We start from the raw sequence: 27868 nt of genomic DNA, 5'->3' as shown, positions 1-27868 counted from the left end.
AAACAAACTGTCAATACAGAACAACATTACATACTAATGAATAAGTTCACAGAGTCAGAGGCAAGTAGCAGAATGGATTGATAACAGGTCTGAGGATTGAATACTGATAGTGGATAAGAGTGATTGGTGTTGTTCCACAAGGATAAATACCGGGACTATTGCTGTTTACAATTTGCATCAATGATTTGGGCTCTGGATTCAAGGCATAATTTTTAAATTTACCAATTTGGGGCTGGTTAGGAGAGAGACTGCAACACATTACACGAGGTCATCACAACAATTGCCAAATGGCAACGATTAGTAAATTAAACACAACATAAATAATTGCCAGGTGACATTACTTGGAAGACAATAGATGGGTAGAAAATATTTAAGGATACGGAAAGTTAACTATAGATACCTAGGCTATAAATTAAACCAAGCATGAAAAAATTAATTGAAAGAAGATCAGAATTTAAAAAGTAAGCAAGTTCTGGTCAACTTGCATTGAACCTTGTTTGGACCATATTTGGCATAATACTTTACCATTGAGTGGTGGCTGCAGTTTAAAAAAGATATCGGGGACTGGAAAGGATAGAAAGGATTTACAAGGATTACCCGAGAAAAGCAAGGCTATTTATTTCAAGAATAGATGGAGAGATGGGGTCTGTTTTCTCTTCAAAGAAGAGATCTCTTAAATATCTTTAAAGTCATTGAGAGTTTGGAGAGAGTGGATGCAGAGAGAATATGAAGAGCACAGCTAGAAGCCTTTGTTATAAGGTAGTCGCCAATACATTCAGTAAGGAAATCATTAAAAAGCTTTACTGACAGTGATAAAAACATAGAACTTGCCATCACCCTGTTTAAAGTGAACATTGCAAGTGCATTTAAGAGGAGACTAAACAAGGTGATGGTGAGTTAGATTTAGATCATCTTTGATTTAGATGCAGAGAGGTGGAAGGAGATTAATGGCACATATCTATTATTTTGGAAATGTTAAGCCAAATGATAATTTTTCAGTGCTCATTTCCTTTTTAATGAATACAACGAATAAAAACAAATTAAATGAATCAAACTTTTTCAATGGGATGTTACAGAGGCAACATGTGGATGACAAATGAGATACCAAAGCAACCCCAGTAGCAGTAAATGTAAGGGTTCCTGAAATAATATTTCAGCATCAGATCATGGAGAGATCAGCAGGGTTACTGGACAGCTCAATCCAGGAGGTATTCACATTACTTGGCTTGGGTTGCCTTATGGATTTGGTCAGCCATCCAAGGCTGCAAGAAAGGCTGGAAAGGAACTCTGAATATGATCAAACATCCTCAGCAGCTGACCTTGCAAAACAAATTAGAAGCCTTTAGTGAATGAAAGAAAATAAAGGCCATTATGAAAATGGGCAATCTGACCGCAGCATGGTGGTGCTGCGGTCAGATAATACAATTTAAATAAGGTGAGATGGGGCAGTTGGGGTGGTGTTAAAAAAGTGATACCAGAAGGAAATATCTTTAAGTTCTTCCTTTGAGATTTTGAGGAGCTGGGTCAAATTAAAGCACAAAAGCTGACGATTAATCATAGCACTGGAATATTTCAATATTTCAAGTAAAAAAACTGGAAAAGCAAGAAAATAAACTTGTTTAAAGTTTCAAAGAGATGAAGAGGTGTAGTGGAAATAACTGTAAAAGAATGGAGACCAAGGTAATCCAGTTTAATAAATTGCTTTCAGTGCATCAGTTAAAGAGAAAAGAGGCAAAAGAATATGTTGAAATTGTGTGATGAAGAACACTACTATTGGTGAAAAGCTAAAACAAAAAGGAAATTAGACATCATCGGAGAATGACTTTACATCAAAATTGCCCAATTTTCCCTGACAAATCAAGGAGTCATGAGGGAATGAGTTTGTTCACAATACCCGAAAAGGGAGCGAGAAAATAATGTCTGGTGGTGGGATCACATTGAAATCGATAGAAATTACAAAGGATAATCCACTGGTGTGGGTGGGTGGGGTGAGTACATAGGTGTGGGATAGGTTTTGTTTTTAATCGTATACACCAGGACACAATGAAATTCCTTGTTCACATGAAGCACACAAAGTAAATAGTATACATACAAAAAATAATAGATTTCAACAATGAGTACAAAACAACAGAATGATGCAAGACTGCAGTGCAAAACCAGAGTAGTGCAAAAGAATATTAAAGTACAATAACTGAATCACCAAATAAGGTAGCATTATCGGAAAGAGTATTGACATAGGAATTCGTTTTCAAAGAGATGTTTGGTTCTGAAGTCAGATAGTAGTGGGGAACAAGCTGTTCTCAAGTCAGGACATCTGAGGTTTCAAGCTCTCGATTTTTCTCCCAGAAGAAAAATGCGAGAAAAAGAAAAGGCCAGGCATCCCCAACAATACTTCCAGTCTTCCTGATGCAACACACAGTGAAGATAGACTGGATGGAAGGAAGTGACAAGCCCAAGATGAGCTGGGCTGTATTCATCACTCTGCAGGTTCAGTAGTCAAGAGCAGAGCAATTGCTGAGACGCATCCAGTCAGAAAACTTCCTGTCGTGATAAAAGACAAAATGGTGGAGTAACTCAGCGGGTCAGTCAGCATCTTTGGAGAATATGGATAGGCAACGTTTCAAGTTGTGACCCTTCCTCAGACTAATTGCAGTAGGGGATGAAAGCTAGAAGAAAGGTGGTCAGGACAAAGTTTAGCAAGTTATAGGGTGGATACAGGTGAGAGGATTTTTCATTGGCAAACAGCTAAAGATGAAAAGACAAAAGGAAGAGAGATCAGGAGAAAAGAGGTGTGAACTGTGAAGCCAGAGGAAGAAATATAGGTGGAAGGGGACTGGGGGTAGAGGGAAAGGGAGAAATGGGTGCGCATCGAGATGGAGTGCTGGGAAGAGCGGGGGGCGGGGTTCTTTGTAGGTTAGTTACCTACAATTGGAGAATTCTATGTTCATACAGTTAGGTTGTAAGCTACCCCCGCAGAATATGAGCTGTTCCTCCAGTTTGCATGTGGTCTCAGTCTGGCAAATGAGGAGGCTCAGGACAGAAAGGTCAAAATGGGAATCAGAAGGGGAGTTAAAATGGGTAGCATCCTCTAGATCCAGCAGGCCCTGGAAGATTGAGCAGAAGTGTTTGGTGAAACAGTTATTTAGCTTGGTCTTGCAGGAGACCATATTGGAAGTAGCAAATGCAGTAGATAAGGTTAGAGGATGTGTTTGTGAACCTTTGTCTCACCTGGAAGGGCTGCTGTGGTCCCTGGATGGAAGTGAGAGAGGAGGTAAGAGAGGCATAGATACAGTAAACAGTCAGAATCATTTTTTTCCAAGAATGAAATACCAAATGCTAGAGGGTACAGCTTTAAAGTGAGAGTGGCAAAGTTTAAAGGAGATGTACAGGGCAAGTATTTTTTTTAAACGGACAGAGGCTGGTGAGTGCCTGGATGTGCTGCCAGATGGCGGAGGCAGATACTAAGTGGCATTTAAGAGTCTTTTGGATAGGCACATGGACATGCAGGGAATGGAAGGATGTGGATTATGTGCAGGCAGGTAACAGTTGGACTTGGCATCATATTCAGCACAGACATTGTGGGCCAAGGAGCTTGTTCTGATGCTGTCCTAACAGGAAATAATGTTGGCTCTGCTCAATCCTATTATTTTCTATGTGGATTTTCTTAATTCCCCTACACAATTTCTCAGTCTATTAAGAGACCCACTTTAACCTTAAATTGTTTCCTTTTTGCATATCCATAGACATTTTTATGATCTGTTTCTGGCTAGCTTGCTCTCATATTCTATTTTCCTTTTCCAGATCAAAGCTTTCATCTTTCTTTGCTTCATTCTGAAATTTTCCCAAAGCCTTAGGCTTCCTGGATTTTGTCTGGCAACATAGTATTAGATCAAAAGAAAACACATTAAATATACATTTATGATATTAGGATATCAAATGTGGAGATTGTCACTGTATAAAGGAGTGTGCATTATAATACTAATCATAGCTCTTTGAAAACCAGCAAAGTATTCCAGCAATAGTTGAGGTATGAAATGTGTTAAATTTAGACAAAATATTGATGATAATTAATAGAATGACTCGGTGTTTCAAATTTCAGTGACAGAAAGTCATCTGAACAAATGGTTAACAGAATGGTCAAATACACAGGACTAAAACCTCTCAATTGCCTTTTAAATTTTATTACCATTATTATGGTGGTAAAGAAGCATATCTAAATTTAAGTTTTAATAGCTGGAAAATACAGTGAGCCACTGCTATTTGTCAAGTTTTGTTTTTGCTGCATTCGGGGGAAAAGGGCGGTTCTTTTTGCATTAATCTTATGTTTATAACCCTCTAATTACAACAAGATGAATACTGAATACATTATATTCATTGTGCTCAAAAATCTTTAAAACTTGTAGTAATATTTCAATTAATAATAACATTTCCACAAACTGCTTTTCACCTCCAACCCAATTTTCAGACTGAGCCAGTTCAATCCGACAGATTTAGGCCATTCAGCAGTCAAATTCTAGGCAGACTCTAGAGTGTTGTTGGTAGAATGTGTCAGGTATTTCCTTGCTGCTGGAGGCATAACAAGGCACTCCACCAATGCATCAAAAATATATAGGCCGCAAAGGGTTTCAGCAATGCTTACAGATTAAGGTCATGAAACATGAGTTTTATAAAAATCTTGTCTGGGTTTTCATTAAGTTTAGATGTTTAATGTGTGACCTCGTAAAGCTTTTTAAAATTATCACAAGATTCAACAGGGTATAGAGAAACTATTTTCTCTGACAGTTAGTCTTAAAATTAGAGCTTTATCAGTGGATGCAAATGTCAATAAAGACATCCCATCCACATCTCCCTCTCTCCTGCCCCATACCCCTTAACAATTCCTCAATTCCAACAAAAGACTATTTGAGGAACCAAATGAAATTTTCAAGATTCGCAAGTTGATAATTAATAGACAATAGACAATAGTTGTCTATTTGGCCCCTAATAGGTCATTTGGGCCTTCGCGCCGACACCGCCATTCAATGTGATCATGGCTGATCATCCACAATCAGTACCCTGTTCCTGCCCTCTCCCCATACCCCCTGACTCTGCTATCATTAAGAGCTCTATCTAACTCTCTCTTGAAAGCATCCAGAGAATTGGCCTCCACTGACAATTCCACAGATTTACAACTCTCTAAGTGAAAACGTTTTTCCTCATCTCTATTCTAAATGGCCACCCCTTATTCTTAAACTGTGGCCCCAGGTTCTGGACTCCCCCAACATTGGGAACATTTTTCCTACATCTAGCCTGTCCAATCCCTTAAGAACTCTAAATGTTTCTATAAGATCCCCTCTCATCCTTCTAAATTCCAGCAAATATAAGCCCAGTAAATCCATTCTTTCATTATATGTCAGTCCCTCCACCCCGGGAATTAACCAGGTGAACCTACGCTGCACTCCCTCAATAGTAAGAATGTCCTTCGTCAAATTATGAGACCAAAACTGCTCACAATACTCCAGGTGTGGTCTCACGAGGGCCCTGTACAACCCTGGACCTCTTTGCTCCGAAACTGAAATCCTCTCGCTCTAAAAGCCAACATGCCATTTGCTTTCTTCACTGCCCGTTGAAGTACACACTATACTTTGCCAAACCACCAAAGCAAGAACAGGGCAAAATCTGCTTAGAAGCAGAAATAAATTTGACATTTAATTCAACCTAGCCTAGTATTCCACTTCAATCAAGCCAAAAAAAGTTTCTGAATAATAGATACCACAATTTCATATGTAAACATGTTTTTATGCTTACAAGACTGATTCTGCTCTGTTGCACCCTTCATGACAAGACCTTCATGACAAGACCTCTCAAGGTTTGCGTGTCAAACAAACTGCAGAGAAATGTAGTAAATCACAGAATAATAAATCTTATTTGTCATATGTAGGTTGGCACAGGGTCAACGGTACAATGAAATGTCTTTGACAAGACAAAGGGTCACCTCAGCAGTAATATTCCAAGGATAAATAAGATAAAAAATGACATTAGTAAGGTAAAAAGACAATATTAAAAATAGGTAAAAAGACAATATTAAAAATAATTAACATATATGATTTGAAATGTGTTTATGAGTTCAGAAGCCTGATGGTAGAAACTGTTCTTAAGTCTGGTGGTACGCGCAGCCGTACTCCTGTATCGTCTGCCTGACGGTAACAAGGAGAACAGCCTGCATGCTGGGTGACTGTGGTCCTTGATGATGCTGCGTGCCTTACGCAGGCACCGCCAGTAGAAAATGTCCTGAATGGCCGGGAGACAGTTGCCAGTGATGCGCTGTGCCGTCTTCACCACTCTCTGTAGTGATTTGTGGCTGTGGGCAGAACAGTTCCTGTACCAGACTGTAATGCAGCCCGTCAGCAGGCTCTCGATGGTGCATCTGTAGAAGTTTGTGAGGATGCTGGTGTTCATGCCAAACTTCCTCAGTCTTCTCAGGAAAAAGAGTCACTGGTGGGCCTTCTTTGTTATTATGTCCGTGTGCAGTGTCCAGGAAAGGTCCTCAGTGATGTGCACACCGAGGAACTTAAAGCTGCTGACCCTTTCAACCTCAGCATCACCGATGTGGATGTGGAGGTGTCCACTCCCCCGCTGTCTCCTGTAGTCCACGATCATCTCTTTAGTTTTGCTGACATTGAGAGAGAGGTTATTTTCCTGGCACCAGCTGTTTAGTGCCTTTACCTCCTCTCTGTAGGCTGTCTCATTGTTGTCTGTGATGGGGCCCAAGATGGTCGTGTCGTCAGCAAACTTTAGGATGCTGTTTGAGCTGTGCTTAGCAGTACAGTCGTGCGTGAACAGGAAGTACAGGAGAGGACTGATCACACAGCCCTGTGGTGTGCCTGTGTTGAGGATCAGTGAGGAAGAGGTGTGGCTGCCAGTTCTCACCACCTGGGGCCTGCCCGTCAGGAAATGGAATATCCATCCGCAGATGGAGGTTTCCAGTCCAAGATCAAGGAGCTTGGGGACGAGTTTTGAGGAAATAATAGTGTTGAATGCCGAGCTGTAGTCAATAAAGAGCATTCTCACATATGAATTTCCTTTGTCCTGGTGGGTGAGCGCAGTATGTATTGCCATGGCAATGGCATCGTCTGTGGCCCTGTTTGGTCTATATGCAAACTAAAGAGGGTCCAAGGTGTCAGGGAGAGAGGAGCAGATGTGAGTTTTGACTAGTCGCTCGAAGCACTTCATGATAACTGATGTCAGTGCTACAGGACGGTTGTCATTTAAACAGGAAGTTACTGGTTTCTTTGGAACAGGAACGATGATGGATGCTTTGAAGGAGGTGGGAACCACAGACTGACTCAGAGTGAGGTTGAAGATGTTGGTGAACACCTCTGCCAGTTGATCAGCACACACTCTGAGAGCCCGCCCTGGAATACTATCCGGCCCTGGAGCTTTGCGGTCGTTGACCTTTTTGAAGGACCGCCTCACGTCTGCTGTTTGTAAGGACAGTGTGGTAGTTCCCCTGCCCACCTGTGGACTCATGGTGGGCGCTGTGTTGTCTGCATCGAACCGGGCGTAAAGGGTGTTAAGCTCGACCGAGAGCGATGCGGTAGGCTGAACAGTGCTCCTGTTTTTCTCTTTGTAGTCTGTGATGCAGCGTAATCCACTCCACATGCGTCTGGAGTCCGAGCTGCACTTGTTAGATAGCACAGAAACAAAACTGCAACAGCTCCTATGAAAAAACAAAGTGCTGGAGGAACTAAGCCGGTCATGCATCATCTGTGGAAGGAATGGACAGACAAAAAAGGATCCCAAACCAAAACGTTGTCTATCCCTTCACTCCACAAGTACTGCTTGACCCATTGAATTCATGCAGCAGTTTTTTTTGCATAAGATTGCAGCATCTACAGATTCTTGTGTCAGCGCCCATTTTCTTCCCTGGGAGGATGTTCCAGGTAACCACTGTGGGGAAGAAAAGTGCCTCTCATATCATCTATAAATCTTTCTCTCTCACCTTAAACCTGTGCTCCGTTGTTCTAGTCTACCCTGGGAAAAAGAATCCAACCATCTATCCTATCTCTGCCATTCAATTTTATGAACCTCAACAAGGTTACTGCCCAGCCTCCTACATTCCAGTAATAACCCCAGGGTATCCAATTTCACCTTATAACTCAGCCCCATCCATTCCGGCAAGTGGTAATGTTACAGTATATTTTTTAAAGTGCAATAGTGAATTAATGACAGATTCCAAATTTATTGGGACAAGATTGATGGTTAAATTTCTTCTGCAATTAAGTCTTCTAATGCTGCTTATTAGCATGAGAAGACCTTAACGTTTGCTGAAAAAAAATATTATCCCCCCCTTGCAGGTTCACCCACGCCAGAATTCAGCCTATCTAAGCTCCCAGACACATAGAGAATTCTGGATTAAACTGCATGAACATCATCTTTCACTGGTACTGGGGTCAGATCTCAAACCTCAGAAAGAAAGTCCAATTCAGAGTACTCTCTTGCTTTTATATTTGGATGTGGGTAGGACCAGGTAGGGAATGACAAGGGGGGAGCAATTCTGATCCACACCCAGTTGTGCAACAGTATTTGGCTTCTCCTTGCCTCCTTTAGTTGCCCATTTACCAAAAAAATCAGAGAAGCCAGGTTCCATCTCCTGGGAGAAAGTAGGCTACCTGCCTCCCATCTCAAAATTGGCAGTTTTAGGAATAATTGGAACTGAGTTTGAGACATGCAAAACATAGACAATGACTTAGTCTGTTTTTGAGTGTTAAAATTTACCCTGGTCAACTGAGAATTTTAAACATGATCTGACCTGACAAAATCAGCACAGTTTTGCAATGGGTATGTCTCATCTGCCATCTGAATAAGCTAAATGAACATTGAAAAGGAAGTTTCTAATATGATAAAACACAAAGTGCTGGAGGAACATAGTGAGTCAGGCTACATCTGTGCAGGGAATGGATAGGCAATGTTTCAGGTTGAGACCCATCTAATATGGTAACAAGGGGAGTATTGAGGTGTTGTCTAGATGAAATAAAATTGATACAATTCCACACAACAGATTTTTTAAAGCCAACTACATTGAAATGGAGGTAATCTTATGACATAACTCAAAAATGGGATGGATAGTGGGTAATAAATGATGCCAATTAAAGGAGGCAAAAAAAAAAGCTGCTGGAGTAACTCAGCAGATCAGGCAGCATCTGTTGACAGAACATTTCAAGTTGAGATCCTTCCTCTGGACTGAGAGTGGAGGGGAGGTAGCCAGTACAAAGAGGCAAGGTGGTGAGGCAAGAGCTGGCTCACGATAGGTGTGTTGAAGTGAGGACGGTTGGACTGGTTGATGGAGGTAGATGGGGGGAAAGATAGAAATCGAGATGACAAAAGATACTGGGGCATGATTGGTGGAGATAAGCAAGAGCTGCAGATGATGGAATCTGTTGGGAAAGAAAGGTGGAGTATGGGGTCCAATAAGGGAGATGAGAACAGTTGGGGAAGACTCAAAGGCAATTGTAGTTTGTTGAAAATAGCTGGATGAGAGGGGGCAGGGTTTGTGGAAAAGAGTTGGATTGGGAGGATAGAGGGACTGAGAGGGAGCAGGCCCAAGCAATGACTATTTCCAATACCCTACCCTTGGTATTTAATGACTTTAATGTTGTTAACTGCCCTATCATTTCCAGGTGTTTACCACCAACCAGAAACTCAACTGGACCAACCACATAAAACTGTGATAGAAGGTCAGATGCCAGGAATCCTGTGGCAAGTGAATCATTTCCTGACATTCCAAAATCTTCTCGCCGTCTCCAAGTCTGGAGTGTAATTGAGTACTCTTCACTTGCCTCTACTTAAGAGCATTGAAGAGACTTAACACAATTCAAGACAAAGCATCCTGAATTAAAGGGTCTCGATTCGAAATGTCACCCATTCCTTCTCTCCAGAGATGCTGCTGTCACGCTGAGTTACTCCAGTTTTTTATGTCTATCTTCAGCCTGTTTAAATCAATCTTGCTGTTAAAATTCTGCCGATCTGACAGATGCTGTTATTAAAGTTAAATACCTCTGCAATGCAATAAAATAAATAATCTAATTACATTTTACAATATGATTTAAAAAACCCTCAGCTTGTAACCCATATTTCAACTGTCTATTTTTTGTAGTCTTTCACTTTGTCTAGGTTACACTTCCATTCCAGTTATCTGTTTGTTGCCTCTGACTTTTTCTTGTTTCATCAAACCTCTTGCTTCTCCTGTTAGGATAAATATGGTCCATTATATCTCTTTAACCTTAACATTCTTCCATCTTATTTCTCTCAATAAAAGTCTCTCGTTATGTTGTTCACATTTTCCCCTTCCGTGAGACTCCAACCATGTGATACTTCTCTGTTAGTGTACTGTGGCACAGAACATCGCAGAAACAATTCAGTAAGAGGAGAAAATAATTATCATTGCATTAAAATCCACTTTGATTAGATGTTTGCCTTATATTACAATGTACAATAATGCAATTGTATATAGTTCATTTTTTTATTGATAATACGAGAATAAAAATTGATACTAAATAAAAATAAAATGTATTTTAGGCCCACAAAGATTAAAACAGGGGAGGGAGGAAACGTTTGAAATTTCAAATCTCAAGTTATCAAAGCAGGATAGAAGAATAATTGGAAGTGAAGTTTTTATAATTCTGCAAATATAAAATCATGTTATCTGGAATGATTATTGCTCTGGATTATTCAGAAACCATTAAACACAGCTTTATATTTATAGTCTCTTTGAAAGCAAAATGTTGAAAATGTAAATCAGATCTGTTCAACATCATTCAATGAGTCACCATGTCTGCAGCGAAGATTCCGCATCAGGGTGACGTACAGCACTCACAGAGAAATTTGGAGCAATTCCATTTTTTTTCTTACCAGTGTTAAGCTGACCACTCTATAATTTCTGGTCCGTAATTTGTTCCCTTCTTAAATTTAACTGTGACACCAATGTGCCAACCTTTGGCATGACACATTTTTCTGATAATTTATTAATTACGTGCAGTGATACTTTGATTACTCTTCCTGTGATTCTTTTAATACGTGGATGCAATCAGGTCCTCATTTGATGAACTTATTTTATTTCCTTTCCCCATTTTAAGCATACAATATTCATCGCCTCACCCAACACAATGCCTATCTGTTCTACCTCCCTGGTAAAAAATCAAACAAAAATAACGATTTAATATTCAAGCCATCTCATTGTCATCATGTTATCTTCTTAATAAGCAGGCCAAATCTATAATGAGGCAACCTCCAAGGAAGATGGGTTATAGTTTAATAGCTCTATTAATATAGTTTAATAGTCTAATAGCTCACCTTCAATCTGACTCTTCACACCACGGGACCCACTCATAAGTTAGGCCATACTCTCGACCTAGTGTTATCGTCCGGATTCCCAATCAACAACATTGAAACTACTGAAGCCTGTCTATCGGACCACAGCGCTATCATTTTTGACGCATCTCTGCCTTTATCTCCCGCAAAATCTCATCTCCCCGTTCGCTACTCCCGCGACATAAATTCATTGACTGCCAGTAAATTCTCCGAGGCTCTCACAGCTGCCCCCAACATCTGCACTATTGAGGCCTCTCCCCCCCATCTCAGCACTGAAGATCTCGCCTCTTTATTTAATATCACTTGCTCTTCCATCCTGGATTCTATCGCTCCCCTTAAAATGAAAAAGCCTAAGCCCAAAGGTCGGCCGTGGCTCAATGACACCACCAAAGCCCTAAGAAGGGAGTGAAGAAAATCAGAAAGGAGGTGGAAATGTGACAAGCTTCAAATTTCCTTCGAAATTCTGAGAAACAATCTTCTCAAATACCAGGAAGCAGTAAAGTCTGCTAGAGCACAATACTTCTCCGACCTTATTTCCAAAAACTCTCATAACTCCAAGGTCCTATTTAGAACAATTACCTCTGTCATATGTCCCGCCCCCAGTACCAGCTTAGTTGGGTTCCCTGCTAAGTGCGAAGAATTCGCTAAATTTTTCACCAACAAAGTTGAGATCATTAGAATGAACATTTCCCCTCCCACCCATGACCTAGCTGTCTCACTAGTCTGTTCATCTAAATTGGACTGCTTCCAACCCGTCACTCTATCCTCCCTTGCAAAGCTTGTCTCCGCTATGAAACCTGCAACCTGCCCCCTTGATCCTGCCCCCACTGCCCTTCTGAAGGATGTCATTGCAATAGCCGGTCCCAGCATCCTCTCTATTATCAACAGTTCTCTGGCCACTGGCACTGTTCCAACCAGTTTCAAGCACGCGGTGGTCCAGCCCCTACTGAAAAAACCTAACCTAGACCCCACCTTGCCTAGCAACTACAGACCCATTTCCAAACTGCCATTCCTGTCAAAAGTCCTTGAAAAGGCAATTCTAAACCAATTAGTGCCCTACCTGCACCAATACACCATCCTGGAAAGTTTCCAGTCAGGTTTCAGAGCCCACCACAGCACAGAGTCTGCCTTGTTGAAGGTACACAACGACCTGCTTCTCGCCATCGACACCGGCGACTGTGCAATCCTGCTCCTTCTCGACCTCAGCGCAGCGTTCGATACAGTGGACCACACCATCCTTATTGACCGTCTCCGGTACGCGGTTGGCATTGATGGCACTGCCCTGAGCTGGTTCGCTTCGTACCTCAAAGATAGGAGTTTCGCCATCAACATAGGCAGTTATTCCTCTGCTCCAGCTAGCCTCTCCTGCGGAGTTCCACAAGGCTCCATCCTAGGCCCCATTCTCATCTCTCTATACATGCTCCCCCTTGGCCAAATCATTCAAAGGCACGGCATTTCTTTCCACTGCTATGCCGATGACACTCAGCTTTACCTCCCCCTGAAACCCAACAACCAGTCAAATTTAAACAGCCTCTTACACTGCCTTGAGGACATAAAATGTTAGATGGCACAGAACTTCCTCCAATTGAATGAGAGCAAGTCTGAGGTCATCCTATTCGGCCCCCCGACTCCATCAAATCGATAACAGGCAGTCTTGGAAGTCTATCCTGCCTAGTCAAACCGCATGTCAAAAACCTCGGCATGATATTTGACTCTGCATTAAAATTTGATATGCAAGTCAACGCTGTGGTAAAAGCCAGCTTCTTCCAACTTCGAACCATAGCTAAAATTAAACCTTTCCTCCAATTCGACGACACAGAAAAAATCATTCACGCTTTCATTTCCTCCCGCCTAGACTACTGCAACTCCCTATACACTGGGATCAGCCAATCTTCCCTGTTCCGCCTGCAACTGGTCCAAAACGCCGCAGCGAGACTCCTGTCGGGTACCCGTAAAAGGGACCACATCACCCCGATTCTGGCCTCTCTCCACTGGCTCCCTGTACGGTACAGAATCAACTTCAAGCTCCTCCTATTCACGTATAAAGCCCTAAATGGACATTCCCCCCCTTACATCAAAAATCTTCTAACCCCCCTCTCTAACTCCAGGTCCCTCAGGTCGGCCGACTTGGGGCTACTCACTATCCCGCGGTCTAGGCTTAAGCTCAGGGGTGACCGCGCTTTTGCGGTTGCAGCTCCTAGACTGTGGAACAGCATCCCTCTCCCCATCAGAACTGCCCCCTCCATCGACTCCTTTAAGTCCAGGCTCAAAACCTATTTCTACTCCCTAGCGTTTGAGGCTCATTGAGGAGGCGCTGTGAACTGTTTGCGAGCTACTGTATGTTTCATTTTTTTCCTTAGTACCTAATCAGATGTACAGCACTTTGGTCAACGTGGGTTGTTTTTAAATGTGCTATACAAATAAAATTGACTTGACTTGACTTGACTTTTATCCTTGTACTCATATATTATTTAAATGTATTCTGAGCTTACAGATCAAATATAAATGGTCTTAGTACCAACTACACAATGCATGCCCTTTGAGAAACAATTATGTGGACAACCAAACCCAAGTTTCAGATACTATTCAGCACAAAGAGCATTTGTACATGTTCATGAAAATTTCACTAACTTTTTATTTTACCCATTTTAAAATATTTTAGAATGCATAACATTTGCATTTTTTCAGATTAGGAAATTAAAACTTCCTCAAAATCCAAAGATATAACTATTATTCTCCAGTGAAACATAATTGTGTTTATTTTCCTTCCCAGAATATTTCTTCCTTGATTTAGCACTTAGGGCTAAAGGAATCAAGGGGTATTGGGAAAAAGCAGGAATGGGGTACTAATTTTAGATGATCAGCCAGATCATATTGAATGGCAGTGCTGGCTTGAAGGGCCGAATGGCCTACTCCTGCACCTATTTTTCTATGTTTCTATGTACTGGTCCCAATTTACTCTCCTTCAGGCCCGTTGTCTTCCATCAACACCACCTGAGCCAAAATTGCCCAACCACCACCCCCACTCAGATCCCTCCTTGATCTTACAACCAGTGTCCCACTCCCCTAACCTAATCTTTTTCCAACAGCAAGTTCTGATCCGATGACTCAAAATCATTGATCTCCAGATGTTTCTTCAATCAGTTCTTTACTCAGCAACTCCATGCCTTCCCATAATCAGCCTAGCTTGATTTTTATAACAATGTTGTTTCCACAGAAATCAATTAATAGGGGCTTCTCCAAGCTCATCCCAATTTGCTTTCCTTCAGAGTCACCTCAAAATCTCATCAACTACACATCGCCCATGGTACGAATATACAGCTGCCAACCCTTTCCCTGAATCCCCCCCACATAATAAACTATTCTCATGGCATAATCTCAGTCACCAGCTGATACAACAGGAAACACGCAATCTACACCAAATACCTACACCAATGTCTAAACCAAATACCTCCTCATGAACTAGGCCTAAGCTCTCAGCCCAACCCTCAAATCACTAACTTCCATTTGACTCTGCATTCAATTACTGACTCAGCAAATCACCAATCCTCCGGTGCCATAGTGAGGCCCACCGGAAATTGGAGGATCAGCACCTCATATTTCACCTGGGCAGCTTGCAGCCCAGTGGTATGAGCATCGATTTCTCCCACTTTAGATAGTTCCCCTGTCCCTCTCTTCCCCTCCCCTTCCAAGATCGCCCTCTATCTTCCTGTCTCCACCTATATCCTTCCTTTGTCCCGCCCCCCTGACATCAATCTGAAGAAGGGTCTCGACCCGAAACGTCACCCATTCCTTCTCTCCTGAGATGCTGCCTGACCTGCTGAGTTACTCCAGCATTTTGTGAATAAATACCTTCGATTTGTACCAGCATCTGCAGTTATTGTCTTATATATAATCACCCAGGACTCTGTTCAATTTAATTTTAATAACCCAGTATCTGTGAAGATGTGCAACTGAGGGCCTCTGTGACCAGACCAAGCTTGTCTGCTCTGGGTCTATCACCCTTCTACCTCACTGCTTATAACCAGCAAGCCCTAATTTCTCAACCTAATTCACCAACTTCTAACTGACTCAGTTATTAACACCTACCTCAAATAATTTACTCACTTCATTTCCCCAACCAATGATCACCTCCCTCTCGACTCAATACCCAATATCCCATAGCACAAATCAAATCTTGATTCTCTGACTTCTCCTTTCTCTCTCCAGACTGGAAATTGGTTCAAACTCAACAATTGTCAACTAGCTCAGAGACAACATTTTCCAACTATCAATCACCTGCTGACTCACGTCACTTTCACAAAAATCGACAATTGATCCGCAGCTCAGCAACTCATATGCCCCACCACCACTGATCTTCACTCTACTAAGGAATAAATATATCCTTAATTAGGATATTCGCTCAGTCCGCCTTAACCAACCTGATCTCCCGGTGGCTGAGCACTTCAACTCCCCCTCCCAGTCTGACCTTTCTGTCATGGGCCTCCTCCAGTGCCATAGTGAGGCCCACCGGAAATTGGAGGAACAGCACCTCATATTTCGCTTGGGCAGCTTGCAGCCCAGCGGTATGAACATTGACTTCTCCAACTTTAGATAGTTCCTCCGTCCCTCTCTTCTCCTCCCCCTTCCCAGTTCTCCCTCTATCTTCCTGTCTCCACCTATATCCTTCCTTTGTCCCGCCCCCCTGACATCAGTCTGAAGGGTCTCGACCCGAAACGTCACCCATTCCTCTCCTGAGATGCTGCCTGACCTGCTGAGTTACTCCAGCATTTTGTGAAATAAATACCATATAATAACCATATAACAATTACAGCACGGAAACAGGCCCGTTCGGCCCTACCAGTCCACGCCGACCACTTTCTCTGACCTAGTCTCATCTACCTGCTCTCAGACCATAACCCTCCAATCCCCTCCCATCCATATACCTATCCAATTTACTCTTAAATAATAAAATCGAGCCTGCCTCCACCACTTCCACCGGAAGCTCATTCCACACAGTCACCACCCTCTGAGTAAAGAAGTTACCCCTCATGTTACCCCTAAACTTTTGTCCTTTAATTCTGAAGTTATGTCCCCTTGTTGGAATCTTCCCAACTCTCAAAGGGAAAAGCCTACCCACGTCAACTCTGTCCGTCCCTCTTAACATTTTAAAAACCTCTATCAAGTCCCCCCTCAACCTTCTACGCTCCACAGAATAAAGACCCAACCTGTTCAACCTCTCTCTGTAGCTTAAGTGCTGAAACCCAGGCAACATTCTAGTAAATCTCCTCTGTACCCTCTCCATTTTGTCGACATCCTTCCTATAATTTGGCGACCAGAACTGCACACGATACTCCAGATTCGGCCTCACCAATGCCCTGTACAATTTCAACATTACATCCCAACTTCTATACTCGATGCTCTGATTTATAAAGGCAAGCATACCAAATGCCTTCTTCACCACCCTATCCACATGAGATTCCACCTTCAGGGAACAATGCACAGTTATTCCCAGATCCCTCTGTTCCACTGCACTCCTCAATTCCCTACCATTTACCCTGTACGTCCTATTTTGATTTGTCCTACCAAAATGCAGCACCTCACACTAATCAGCATTAAACTCCATCTGCCATCTTTCAGCCCACCCTTCCAAAAGGCCCAAGTCTCTCTGTAGACTTTGAAAATCTACTTCATTATTAACTACACCACCTATCTTAGTATCATCTGCATACTTACTAATCCAATTTGCCACACCATCATCCAGATCATTAATGTAAATGACAAACAACAGTGGACCCAACACAGATCCTTGGGGTGCTCCACTAGACACTGGCCTCCAACCTGACATACAGTTGTCAACCATTACCCTCTGGTATCTCCCATTCAGCCATTGTTGAATCCATCTTACAACCTCACTATTAATACCCAACGATTTAACCTTCTTAGTCAACCTTCCATGTGGAACCTTGTCAAATGCCTTACTGAAGTCCATATAGACAACATCCACAGCCTTGCCCTTATCAATTTCCCTGGTAACCTCTTCAAAAAATTCAAAAAGATTAGTCAAACATGACCTTCCAGGCACAAATCCATGTTGACTGTTTCTAATCAGGCCTTGTTTATCCATGTGATTATATATATTGTCCCTAAGTATCTTTTCCATTAATTTTCCCACCACAGACGTCAAACTAACAGGTCTATAATTGCTAGGTTTACTTTTAGAACCTTTTTTAAACAAAGGCACAATATGCGCAATGCGCCAATCTTCCGGCACCATCCCCGTTTCTAATGACGTTTGAAATATTTCCGTTATAGCCCCTGCTATTTCTGCACTAACTTCCCTCAATGTCCTAGGGAATATATTATCAGGACCTGGAGACTTATCCACTTTTATATTTTTCAAAAGTGTCCGTACCTCCTCTTCTTTGATCCTCATAATTTCCATCACTCCTCTACTTGTTTCGCTTACCTCACATAATTCAATATCCTTCTCCTCGGTGAATACCGAAGAAAAGAAATTGTTTAATATCTCCCCCATTTCTTCTGGCTCAGCACATAGCTGTCCACTCTGACTCTCTAATGGACCAATTTTATCCCCTCGCTATCCTTTTCCTATTGACATATCTGTAGAACCCCTTGGGGTTTACTTTTACATTACTTGCCAAAGCAACCTTCGATTTGTACCAGCATCTGTAGTTATTTTCTTACACTAATTAGGATGTTCAGTAAACATTGAATTTTTCAGTAACCCACTGAATTTTTAAGTGGAAGGCACACAACTATATGATTATTAATAGTGTAGATTCCAATAAATGTCTTCACCAGTAACTTTATCATATTTGTTTGAAAAGGGACAATATCTCAAATCAAATTTTCATAAGGTCATAAGTAAGATCATAAGTGATAGGAGTAGAATTAAGCCATTCGGCCCATCATGTCTACTCCGCCATTCAATCATGGCTGATCTATCGCTCCCTCCTAACCCCATTCTCCTGCCTTCTCCCCATAACCTCTGACACCCATCCAAAATGTTTCTGAAATATGTAAATATAAATAGTGCATGGCTTACTTTAATATTTGTAAAAGACAGGACAAATACTTCCAATGTACAAATGCAGTGGTTGGTAGAAACATACAAACAGCACCACTCTCTCATGACCAAAAATGTAGGTTTTCCATTTGGAGTATATTAATCTGTCTATAAAATTGTTTAATCCAAGGAATTTCTGAACCATAATGTTTGCAGATTGAAATAAGGTCAAAATATTAAAGATAATCACTCTAATATAATTTCCTATCAATTTACTGTCCAATGCTGTAATTATAAACAAAACCAAAATCTGAAAGAACAATTATAAAAAATAAATAAAGTCCAGTTTACTGAACATTAAAAGTACAGATTTTGAAAAGGTTTATTTATTTAAAAGAAGTGATTAACAATGCTAAATTTAATTTAAGAATTCATGAGAACTATTTAGAAATGTTAGGATTTTACATCAAACTTAAGAGCACTGTTACAAATGAAGTGGCTTTGAATGTGTCAATTACAACCCAAGCACAATAATTTAAAAAAACAAACACATCCATACTTTTTCATAATGCAAAGTTCACCAACAGTACTGTGCGTTAAATATCGGCAGGCACCAACAAATGATTAAGTCAATGTATTAGTGGCCCTGCATCTTCAATTAGGGATTAAATTTCCACTGTGATAAATTTTAATAAACCTCACTTACTGTTGCCTGCATCTTTCTCATTCAACTAGCGTTATTAAAGTCCGTCAGGTTGGTAGAAGATTCAACAAGCAGTTAACAAGATGCTTCAATCTGCTCCATTCACTAAACACCACAGCTGACCTGGGGGCATCTTGCCTGTATTCCACAATCGGAAAATCCCAATTTAAAATCGTTTACGTAATTCCATCTAATTTCCTTCATCGTTGCCAGTTATTTCTTAACATTATATGATACGCTAAGTTAGGATGCTAAAGGTAAAAGCAATTATCACTGCGTTCATCAATACCTACCTCAAGCCTCGCTTCCGATCAAATTTGTTCATGTATAAACAGCTTCCTGCTGCATATGACTATATTACGTCACCATAACAACCAAATCAACAAATGCCAGGAGCATCTGCTGCCAGATTGCACAATGTCAGGCACATTGAACAATAGAGTGGCAGACAAACATATCTCTATTGGTGGTAGACATAAAATGTTAGAGTAACTCAGCGGGTCAGGCAGCATCTTTGGAGAGAAGGAATGGGTGACGTTTCGGGTCGAGACCCTCTTCTTCTGAAGAAGGGTCTCGACCCGAAACGTTACCCATTCCTTCTCTCCAGAGATGCTGCCTGACCCGCTGAGTTACTCCAACATTTTGTGTCTACCTTCGATTTAAACCAGTATCTGCAGTTTTTTTCTCTACTATCTCTATTGGAGATTAAATCCAAAAGCTATATTTGTACTTTGCTGCCTCCACTGTATTATTTGACTTTTCCACATTAAAAAAAATAGATTCTGCAAATTCCTTGGATGGTCCGGATGCTACTATGTACATCTGATTTTACCTTAGCAATTAAATGGATATCGGATGAAACCAGTGGTCTCTATGTGTTCAAAGCCAACTGGAACTCTTCAGCATATTTAGAAGAAATTCTATTGATTCCAATCTAAAGGTTTATCCTTTGCCCAGAGATTATCCTCTCCCTCCCCCAACAGTTCTGGATTTTCTACGAAGAGGAAACAAAAGATTGAGATTTTCTGATAATGGAAAAAAGGCAGGATGCCCCAATGCCAGTTGTAGTGTTTAGTTATTGGTGCAGATTGCAGCATCTTATGAATTGCTTGTTAAGTATTCTAGCGTTTACCCTGTCAATTGCTCTCATTCTTTTAAACTTCAGAGTACAAATCAAGCCCCCTCTGGTTTCACAAAACAAACTTAAGAGTCAGAGATTAATGTGTGCTAACTAACACCAACACAAGTCCTGCAGCACCAGAGGATCAAACATCCTCAATCATCACCATCAAAGATGCCCATCGCTCCATTCGTCGCCCCCACTTTTGGAAATCAGACATGCTGGCTGTGCTCCGTCTTCCTGCGTATAGGCAATGACTGAAGAGCGAAGCTCCAGCAGTGAAGACTGCACAGAGCAGGTCATGAGAGGTAGTGAAATGACACTGCAACTGTGTGGAGTCAGTAGACTGATTCAAGGGCTCAGCAATGGACCTGAACAAATATGCCCCAGTTGTTACTGACTTCATAAGGAAATGTGTGGAGAAGTTCCCACCAAAACCATCCGGGTGTTTCCTAGCTAGAAGCCTTGGATGAACCAGGTGATCAGCAATCTCCTGAGGACCAGATCTCCGGCATTCAAATCTGGTGATGCAGATTCATATGGGAAGTCAGGTATGACCTTGATAAGGCCATCAGAAAGGCAAAGAGACTTTTTGTTCTTAACTGAAGAGAGACAGCTGTTTGGCAGTTGTGGCAGGGCCTGCACACCATAATTTCCTACAAGGCCAAACCAAATGGCAGATCAAACAGCAAAACATCAACGTGTTCTACGCTTGCTTCAAATAAGAGGCAGACATCAGAAGGTCCTTCAGGAGGCGAAAACCCTTGGAAAGCATCCAGACCTGATGGTGTGCCTGTCCATCTTCTTATAACCTACGCGGAACAACGAGCTAGAGTTTTTTTTAAACCTCTTCAACTTCTGATTGCTCAAGTATGAGGTTTCCACCTTCTTTAAAAGTACGTCAATAATACGGGTACCAAAGAAGCGTAAGGTGACATACCTCGATGTCTACAAACGGGTGGCACTAACGCCCATAGTGAAGTGCTTTGAGAGGTTGATAATGCTGCATATCAACTCTTACCTTGGCAAGGACCTGGACCGACTATAATTTACCTACTGGCACAATGGTTCAACATAGGGTGCGATTTTGCTGGCTCTTTCGTCTGCACTACACTACATGGACAATAAGAACACGTACACAGGCTGCTGTTCATCGACTGCAGCTCAGTGTTCAACACCATCATCCCCTCTGAATGCTATCAAGCACAGGGAACAAGGTTTGTGCTCATTTGCCAACATTATTGGCGTTGCTGGATGAATAATGGATAATGATGAGTCAGAGTTACAAGGGTGATTGAAAATCTGAACATATGGTGCCAGGACTTCAATCTTGCTCACAATGTTAGAAAGACCAAGGAACTGGTTGTTAACATTTGAACGGGAAAGCCAAGGATTCACAAACCTGAATTCAACGACGGGTTGGCGGTGGAGGGCGTCAATAACTTCAAGTTCCTGGGATGCATATCTTTGAAATTCTGTCCTGGGCCCAGCACATTGATGCAATCATAAAGAAAGCCCATCACCTTTACTTCCTGATAAGATTGAAGAAATCATGTATGTAAACTAATACTCTCTTGACTTCTGCAGGTGTACAGTAGAGATTGACTAGTTGCATCATGGCCTTGTTCAGCAACTCAAATGCTCAGGAATGAAATAGATTACAGAGAATGGTAGACAGTGCCTGGTCCATCACAAGCACTGACCTTCCCACCATTGAAGGGATATGTAGGAGGAGCTGCTTCAAAAGGGTAACCAACATAAAAGATCCACAGTACCCTGGTCACGTTCTCATTTCACTCGTAGAATCGGGAAGGTGGTACCGAAGCCTGAATACCATGACCACCAAGTTTAAGAATACTTTCTTCCGAACAACATTCCGTGTCTTGAACCCCACACAACACTAACCTCATCTATGGACTATCCTTGGTTGCCCAGAGGACTTCCAATTTTTTTTCACTAGTATTGTGGTTATTAATTTACTGATTTTTTGTTTATTATATATTATCTATGTATATTGTGTTTCAGGTCTGTTATGCTGCCGCAAGATGATGCAGCTGCACAAGTCGTTGATGAGACCACACTTGAAGTACCATGTACAGTTCTGGTCAGCCAGCTGCAGGAAGTTTGTCATTAAGCTGGAAAGGATGCAAAAGAGATTCACCAGGATGTTACCTGGGATTGCAAGCATGAGAGGATGGATAGACTGGGACTTTTTTCTTTTGAACATAGCGATTGAAGTGTGTCACAACTAACTGCAGATGCTGGTTTACAAAATTCTTATTCAGTTGTAAAAGATTATGAGGGGCACAGATAAAGTGAACACTCACAGTCTCATAGGTAGCGGATTCATAAACTTGAGGGCATATGCTTAAGGTGAGAGAATCAAGACTTTTTGACCCAGAGGGTAGTCTGGAATGGATCATCTGAGGAAGCTATAGAAGCAGACACTTGGACAGATATGGATAGGAGATTTAAAAGGCTCTGGGCCAAATTTAGGGAAATAGGACTAGGGCAAAATGCAGGCAAATGGAACTAGCCCAATATGCTAACTTGGTCAGTATGGACAAGGTAGACTATACTGAAATATCGACAATTAGATGACAAACAGCAATGGACCCAGCACCAATCTCTTTGGCACACCATCAGTCACAAAAAATAATCTTCCACCAAACCCTCTCTTCTGTTATGAAGCCATCATACGATCTAAACTTCCAGAGCAGTCTACCATGTAAAACTTTATGGAAGGTCTTGCTCAACTGCTCAGCCATGCATTCACCCGTCCTATCCCTACCCTCACTCGCACGTTGCAGCAGGATAATCCGGAGATTGCTACCTGATTTTTAACCAGTTGTCTAACTCTCTATATTTACTCTGCAAGATAACATCCCTTTTTCCTAAATATATCATTTATGCCAATGTGCACAACTACCTATGGCTGCTCACCCTCCTCTTTGAGAATGTTTTGTATCTGCTCCAAGGCATCCTAGACCCTGACATCAGGGAGGGACACACAATCCTGGAGTCTCATTTGCTGCCACAGACTTTCCTGTCTGTCCTCCTAACTAAAGAATCTCCTGCTATGTCTATAGCCCTGCTTGACTTCACCCTACCCAGTTGTGCCACAGATGAGGGTGCAGAGGGCCTGTTTTGGGCAGCTCCGTGGCACAACTAGTAACTAGGTTCTCAAATGGATGCTTCAAATAAGAACAAGTCATCTCATGGAAAATACTAGTAATGTGGCGGCTCCCGAGGGTCGGGCCATACCACTCACGACCCCTCGGCACGGGAATGGGTCGATCCAAGGAGGCGGACTTCGGCCGGGAGTATAAAGGTCAAGGACCGCATGACTCTCATTCCCTTTTGGAGTTCCAGCTAGATACAGTAAACACACTTTCGTTAACCCTGACTACTTGTCGTTATTTCGGCCTACTTGGCACACTACAGTAATGTGCTATATTTATGAATAGCTGACTACACAAAGAGAAGCTTTGATTGCTAGTTCTATCCTGAGTCCACTGAACTAGTGAAAACCCAGATCCTTTACATATGATATTTTCGCAATATCAAAAAACATACACAGATAACAGCTCATGATTTATCAATTCATGAATCATTGAAGATGGTCTATATGTACAATGAGGTAAATGTTAACATGTTCTCAAACAGAAGAGAATTATTGAATCCTTTGAATAGGTTATGAGAGATATTTTCTTTCTGTATCTATAGATCTGTAATTAATAATCAGATATCAAAAGACATCAAGCTACCCCTTTACCTCTGACACCCCAAAACTATCGTGCCTACATAATAAATCCAACTGTTCCAAGATGCCAGTCAGTTTTATTATTCTACTAGACCAAGTGGACCCGTTGGGCCCAAACATCTCCTGCATTGGTGCAGCACCCTCTCCTACCCTCTCCCCCCCCCCCCCCCACTTCCCCTTCTCCATCCCCCTCAACCCCCCTTATCCACCAAATTGTCGCACTATCATGTACCGTTTTGGCTGAAGTTCGATCACAAACAAGATAACAAACGAGAGTTTTAGTATATAGATTATTAACCTACACTGTGGCAAAATGTGAAACTTTATTCAGAAAGGCTCCAAAGTTGGACAAAATAAATGCACCTTTTTCAGGGTTGCAGACAGTAACAATAGAATATTATTGAGTTCAAGTGCTTAGGCCTCAACTATTCATTATATCAATAAATTTGGAAGAAAGATCCACAAGCAATATTTCTAAGTTTGCAAAAGGTAGTGAACTTGTAGAATTTGGGACCACAGAATGTTGCAGAGGCTATATTACTCAATATTCTTATGGACATAAATAAATTCTACAAGCAAAGGCATTAAAGAGCTTCAGTGAGGGAGCAGTAATATAGCACTTTTAATAAGGCTTCCGTCTTACTTTCTATGTTTCTATATCTTTCCAACCCTAAGACTGCCCTGTGATTTTCGATTGAACCTGTAAATAAAGCAAGGCACTATTACTAGATATAATAATGACCTTGTGCACTGTGGCTTCTTCTCTCCTGCTTCCTGAACAAATTACAGTTTTGCAGTCGGCGATAACCCACCAGACTTTCTGACCTGTGCTGATTCTTCCCATGCTAGCGCAGAATATGAACCTTTCCCTGATGCTGAGGCGTGGCCAGACCATTACAGCTGAATGCAATTCTGCACCAACTCCTGTAATTTTATTGATCTCCTACTACTTTTAACCTCTGCCAAATTCCTGTTCTTGGCACCATATTAAAAAAAACATTTATTCCTATTTTTCCAAACATATGCCAATATGGGCACCTATCCACAATTCAATATTGTATGCTCAAGACCAATTAAAACCTTTTAGAAAAATTAAAATGCTACTGTGGGTTGAGAATAACTTTGTGGCAGCACAGGCGTAGCGGTAAAGCTGCTGCTTTACAGCACCAGACAGACGGGTTCATTCCTGACTACTGGTGCTGTCTGTACGACGTTTATACGTTCTCCCTGCGACCTCGTGGGTTTTCTCCGGGTGTTCTGGTTTCCTCCCACATTCCAAAAATTAACAGGTTTGTAGGTTAATTGGCTTCAGTAAAATTGTCCCTAGTGCGTAGTATAGTGTACAGAGTGATCGCTGGTCAGTACAGACTCAGTGCACCACAGGGCCTGTTTCCGCGTTATATCTCTAAAGTCAAAATACATTTTTCTCCCTGTCTGATCTCCCCATGTTGTTTTCTACTCTGTTTTTGTCTTCAATTCTTCGCAGCCATTTGTTTTGCTTTTTCCTCTCCATTTTGAACCACCCTACTTTCCCACCTACTCAAATGTTTTTTTTTCACAATTCCACAATGACTCTCTTTTAAGGAACCTCACTCGTAACGTGAGCATTTCTCATGGGTCATATTTGACTTTTACATTCTTTCTTTTTGTGGTTCTGGGCCGGTACCGAACTTCTCTTTTGATATTGTTTAAACAGGTGCATGGTGGCTGCTCTTTTGGGCTTAATCAACATTCACAGAAAATTAATCAACCCTATGTTTGTTTCCTGTTCTCTGGTACTGTGTTGTGTTGTACTCTGGAATTCTCAGTATGGTTAAGTTTTACATTATCCCTCCCCATAAAGATTATTGATTGTTTTTGTACAATTGTATAGGCTTCTAGTGAAGCCACACATGGAGTAATGTGCACAGTTTTGGTACCTTTATTTAAGCTATACTGGCATTTGAGACAGGCTTAAAGAGATTCACTAGGCAAACTGCTGGGATGAAAGAGTTGTCCTAATTTCAACAACAGCAAATTAAATTAGACTATATTATTTGATTAGAAGAATGTGGTGTGATTTTATTGAAATATACAAGACACTGAAAGGGCATGAATAGTTGATGGTAAGATGAGCATAAGGGAGCAGTCATTTAATTATGAAGTGCATAGAGACAATTTCTTGCAGAGGGTAGTGAAACTCTAGAATTCCCTAACCTGGAAGCTTGAACTGTGAAGATATCTAAAGAGGAAGTAGATAATGTTTTGAAAGATTAAAACATTGAGGGTTGTGGGGAACTGGCATAGAAGGAGGCAAAGCCCAGGACAGATCAGCTTTTGTAAAAAGTGGAAGGACAGCCTGAGTAGCCTATTCGTTTTCACCCACCAAACAGCTAACAATGGACTGTTTCCTTTATCATCGTTACTTTTTTGCATATCTTTTATTCATTGTTCTTTATCTTTCCACATCATCGTCACAAACAACTTCAAATAAGGAATGCGTTTATAACATTTAGCAGCCGAGATTCAATGGATGCCTCAGCACTTACAACAATAATTACCTGAGAACACTCTGATATAATGTAACAATCCCTCATATTTCTTTTCATTTCACTGACTTGCCCCGACTATGTTCAGTAACCTTCCTGTATTTCCCTGTCAACGAATTTCATGTCCTTTGACCAAAATTGTCTATTGTCTAAAACTGGGATATACATTACCCTTTCCCGTGCAGTCTTCACCACCCCCCCCCCCCCCCCCCTTACGGGCCAGGTATGGTATGCATGATTGCCATACATACATTCCAGCTGCTGTAGAGAGGTCATCTTTAAAAGCTGAAGCCCTCCTCAATTAAGTGTGCAGCAACTTGTCCAAAGCTACATTCAATTGGGAATGGCATGTTACTTTTAGCAAATTGTTGGGTGTACGCCATTGTAATGCTGCTTACAACGATTTTTTGATCAAATCATAATCTTTTGTAAGAAATTCTACAAGGTGTTATTGCTCCATGCCGCGCAGGTTCAGTGCACCCTAAAAATGGTTAAATCTTGTTTCATGGTATTTGTTCTAACCGTCGAGTGGTTTATGAAAAAAAGAATTTCAAACTGATGAAACCCAATATTTACTGCAAAATATATTAAAAGATAATAGTCTAGAAATATTTAACATTATTTAGAAGATGTTTTCCAGCTTGACTCACCTGCGTCCCATCTCCATTCACCAGAGGAGGTAGAAGAGACAAATCAACATTGAGACGCGAGGTTGCGTCAAGTGGTGGTGGATTTTCTGCCATTATTAGAAGTGTAGCCACAGAAGAGCTTCTTCTTCCCACTCCTAATTTAAAAAACAACAGTATATTAATGAATATAAAATAACTGCATCTAAACTCATTAATTTCAAGGATCAAAAATAGTTCATGCCAGCCATTGCACATTAAACAATTGGGATCGCCCTCCCATACCAGTCCCTTTCAATGTTTCAGATCCCAGCATCCTTGAAGCCAAACGACTTTACTGCAGATCTATACCTCGTCATAATATCTCCTAGATTTTGGAAAGCCCCTTCTACATTGTTCTTCTCCAGTTGCAGCTAGAATTCCACCTTAAAGTGCGGCCATGCTGTTGAACCACCTCGGAAATTTTCTAGGTGCAGCAAAGCTGTTCAGAGATCACCAAAATCACATACAGCTAAATGATAGATGCCAATCTTGCAAGATGCCAATCTTGTAACACTTAAAAAGACCTTTACATTACGTAAAAGACCAAAATTAAATAAACCAGGAAATTTTTACTCTCCATATGCCACTGCATGCATGCTGTCAACCTCTTCAGCGACTTTAGCTCAATTTATGCCGTAATTGTTCTGACTCCATGTCAATTTTTATCTCATCAGACAAAAACAATTTTCCCTAATTTTAGGTAACAAATATTTTGAATCTTAGTTTCT

General features: G+C 41.3%; 1 protein-coding gene across 3 annotated transcripts in view; it reads right to left on the bottom strand.

Annotated features, from left to right (window-relative positions):
• fndc3a (fibronectin type III domain containing 3A) overlaps positions 1-27868 on the bottom strand; it is a 133556-nt gene that overhangs the window by 88830 nt on the left and 16858 nt on the right. For all 3 annotated transcript variants that reach the window (XM_078409418.1, XM_078409422.1, XM_078409419.1), the window contains exon 2: positions 27123-27256. In XM_078409418.1, coding sequence (XP_078265544.1) covers positions 27123-27215 — 93 coding nt within the window. In that variant the 5' untranslated portion in view covers positions 27216-27256. The remainder of the gene's footprint in view (positions 1-27122; positions 27257-27868) is intronic.

The sequence above is a fragment of the Rhinoraja longicauda genome, chromosome 12, assembly GCF_053455715.1.
Source record: "Rhinoraja longicauda isolate Sanriku21f chromosome 12, sRhiLon1.1, whole genome shotgun sequence".
Classification (NCBI taxonomy): domain Eukaryota; kingdom Metazoa; phylum Chordata; class Chondrichthyes; order Rajiformes; family Arhynchobatidae; genus Rhinoraja; species Rhinoraja longicauda.
Note: the sequence above shows the minus strand (reverse complement) of the source record. Positions and strands in the feature narration are given on the sequence as shown.